Genomic DNA, 2,872 nt, shown 5'->3' with positions numbered 1-2,872 from the left:
TGCATAAAGGAAATTTTTGCACATGCAGCAGTACATAGCATGTATTTAGGCGCCTGGTGTTAGCAGACGCGCCTAAACAGATCCTTACTACGGAACTAATTATATTGAATATGGTAATAGGGAGAGACCATTGCTGCACACAAGGGGTGGGTTTTGTGGTTCAAATTTCTTTTCCATTTATTGTGCGTCAATATATATATGCATTTTTCGTTTTTCATGAGAGCTCCTACAAGGATTCGAAGATTTAATTTGCCAACTTCGAATTTCTTCCGCAAAAATGAGTTACATACGTAATTAAAATACAAGTTCAGTTAATTTTTTCGGGTTTCGAAATATTAAAAAAATTAGGCAATCGTGAAAAATCACCATCTCCATCGAAAACCAGAAATCTTGGATGATCGGATATAAACCAAATTATAGGACGATGTTTGAGGTATCATCTTTCCGATGAAAAAAATAATTATTGAAATCGGTTCACGTGATCCAAAGCTATGCGGTAGCATACATAAAAAAAGACAAAAAATTCCGACGAATTGATAACCTCCCCCTTTTTTGAAGTCGGTTAAAAATGTTTGAGTTCTTTGTTAATGTTATGTAAATAAATTGCAATTTATGAAACTCTAAAGAGTTGATTTATTCAGTATGTAATACATATATATGTACATATAACTTCCATAAATGTATTTTAAAGAGTATATTATCTACTAATTTGGTTTTTTTTTTATGTTTATTATTTTTTTATAAAGGCACAGTTCGTTATCTTACAAAAACCAAGTAACTTCAAATTTCAAACTTTGTACAAAAATTGGAAAAATTCGACCAACTCCATAAAAATGTCGAGCTTTTAATTAGATTTCTTAGAAAAATGTTATGCCAGGGCTTACCTTTGACTTTGGCAATTTTTTTTTGTTGAAGGTGTTGCTAATTTTTTTCCATATGTATATATGTTCAAAAATATTTTTATATAGAGGAAATGAGCAAATGAGAATGTGCATACATATTTATTATGCATAATCGCACAAATAATTACACCAATTACAATTTACTCGAAATTTTGGAAATTTTATTATTATTGTGGCGTAATAATATTTATTTCAAGTGTTATTAAGTGGTATAAAGACGATTTTTTGAAAACTCACTTTTGTAGCCATTGTGTGAAACAAAAACAATCCATGAGAAGAACATGCACCAAGCAATTGGTGCAAATGCTGCATATATGGCCGCGTGTGTTGAGTTGTACTGATAGTTGATGTCACCCATTGGCGCGGGTCCCAAAAGCGAAGTAAGCACACAGGCTGTGGCCACCACCCAACCGAAGCGAAGTTGAGTTCTTGACAACTTTATGCCAGGGTATTTGCGTAAGCAGTAACCAAGCAAAATGCCCATTATATAGACTGTGGAACGATGGGGTGGGAAGGAGTACATATAGTCGGCAGTGCGGAAGAGGCGTTGAATACTAAATGTGGGAAACAATTCAAAATGGTTAATAAAACGTTCAAGTACTTATATATTTAAATATATGGACATAACAATATTTGTAAATAAATACACATGGAAAAATCTCCGGAACCGTGTGATTCAATGCTAAGCAAACGTAAATTTTTAAATTGAACGCACAAAAGTAAATTATACATCAAATTGTTTGAAATCCATTGAGAAAACATTAAATTTTTGTTTGATAAATTTTTCTCAAACGCTTAAAGTGTTATAAGTAAAATACGATAATTTTTGAAATCTCAAAGTTAGAGATACTTCTAGAGGGCGTGGTTTTGGTACGATTTCAAAAATTTTGAAGACAGTATTTAAGAAGGTCAGGCGCAATGTGTATAGCAAATTTGGTAAAGATTGGTGAAGTTCCCAAAAAAATTTTACGAAAAACTAATTTTCGCTTAAGATCCATGGAAAATAACATTTTTGAGTAAATATTTAAAAATTCGTTAACCGCACTGCCTAAAGATCTGAAAATCTTTTACATACCCACATAATAATTCATGGCCGCATTTTAGACACAAATTATTTTATGTATTTAGCATTTTCAACGAACTTTATGAATAATGTTATCTAGCGATCACGCTTAATGCCAACCTGTTATGTTTTAGGGCCGTTTTCTGAAGTAACCTGTAACTTTAAAGCTCACTTTATATTTAAAGGTTGCATTAAAATTTATGATTGTGTCCAAAGTAAAGCATTTAATTATCGGTTTTAAATTTGATTGTGTTGCTTATTGGCCGCTGAGTATAATTTAATAATTATTTTTGAGCTATACATACGGCTATTGAGCTACATACGGCCTGTTAAATAAAACATTAAATGTTTTTATGTTTTATTTACTTTTTATTTTTATTTTGGTCGATATTTCGCCTTCAGTCTGAAGGCATCTTCAGGACTAAAACAAAGGAAAACAATATTTTTACATCACAATATAAACCAACAAAAACATACATATGCACAAGTGCATTAAAACGACTTACACTATTAGCTTTGTCCGGTCGACTAATCATATGTTAAAATGTAAAATAACAAACAAGCACGAAGAAGATATTAAACATAAACAGGAAAACTAATAATTAAAATACAGTAATTGTAAACAAAAATTTTATACAAACAACAATACATAAAGCGCTGAACAGTAAGACAAAGAAATGTTTGTATGTCATCTCAGCAGAGCAATGTTGTTGTCCGAAGAAATCTTGGCAGCAGACGGACGATGAGTTAAACATGAACACACGATCACACGACACCTACTGTAGGTTTGTTGTTGTGCGTTAGAACTAAATTCCGATAAACGTGAGCGCAATTGTCGGTGTCCGTTTTATAGTTCATCGTTTTGTGATTAGGGGTGTTCATAATATGTAGCATCTCTAAAAAATAG

At 31.9% G+C, this 2,872-nt stretch overlaps 1 protein-coding gene across 1 annotated transcript in view; it reads right to left on the bottom strand.

Annotated features, from left to right (window-relative positions):
• Nucleotides 1-1,076: 1,076 nt before the first annotated feature.
• The window catches only part of LOC118734351 (nose resistant to fluoxetine protein 6), a 32,979-nt gene continuing 31,183 nt past the window's right edge, over nucleotides 1,077-2,872 (bottom strand). The window contains exon 7 of the mRNA XM_036464078.1: nucleotides 1,077-1,456. Coding sequence (XP_036319971.1) covers nucleotides 1,105-1,456 — 352 coding nt within the window. The 3' untranslated portion in view covers nucleotides 1,077-1,104. The remainder of the gene's footprint in view (nucleotides 1,457-2,872) is intronic.

The sequence above is a fragment of the Rhagoletis pomonella genome, unplaced genomic scaffold (genome assembly GCF_013731165.1).
Source record: "Rhagoletis pomonella isolate Grant_MI unplaced genomic scaffold, Rhpom_1.0 Rhpom_scaffold_00002, whole genome shotgun sequence".
Classification (NCBI taxonomy): domain Eukaryota; kingdom Metazoa; phylum Arthropoda; class Insecta; order Diptera; family Tephritidae; genus Rhagoletis; species Rhagoletis pomonella.
The sequence above is the reverse complement of the archived record's forward strand: the minus strand, read 5'-3'. Positions and strand labels throughout refer to the sequence as shown.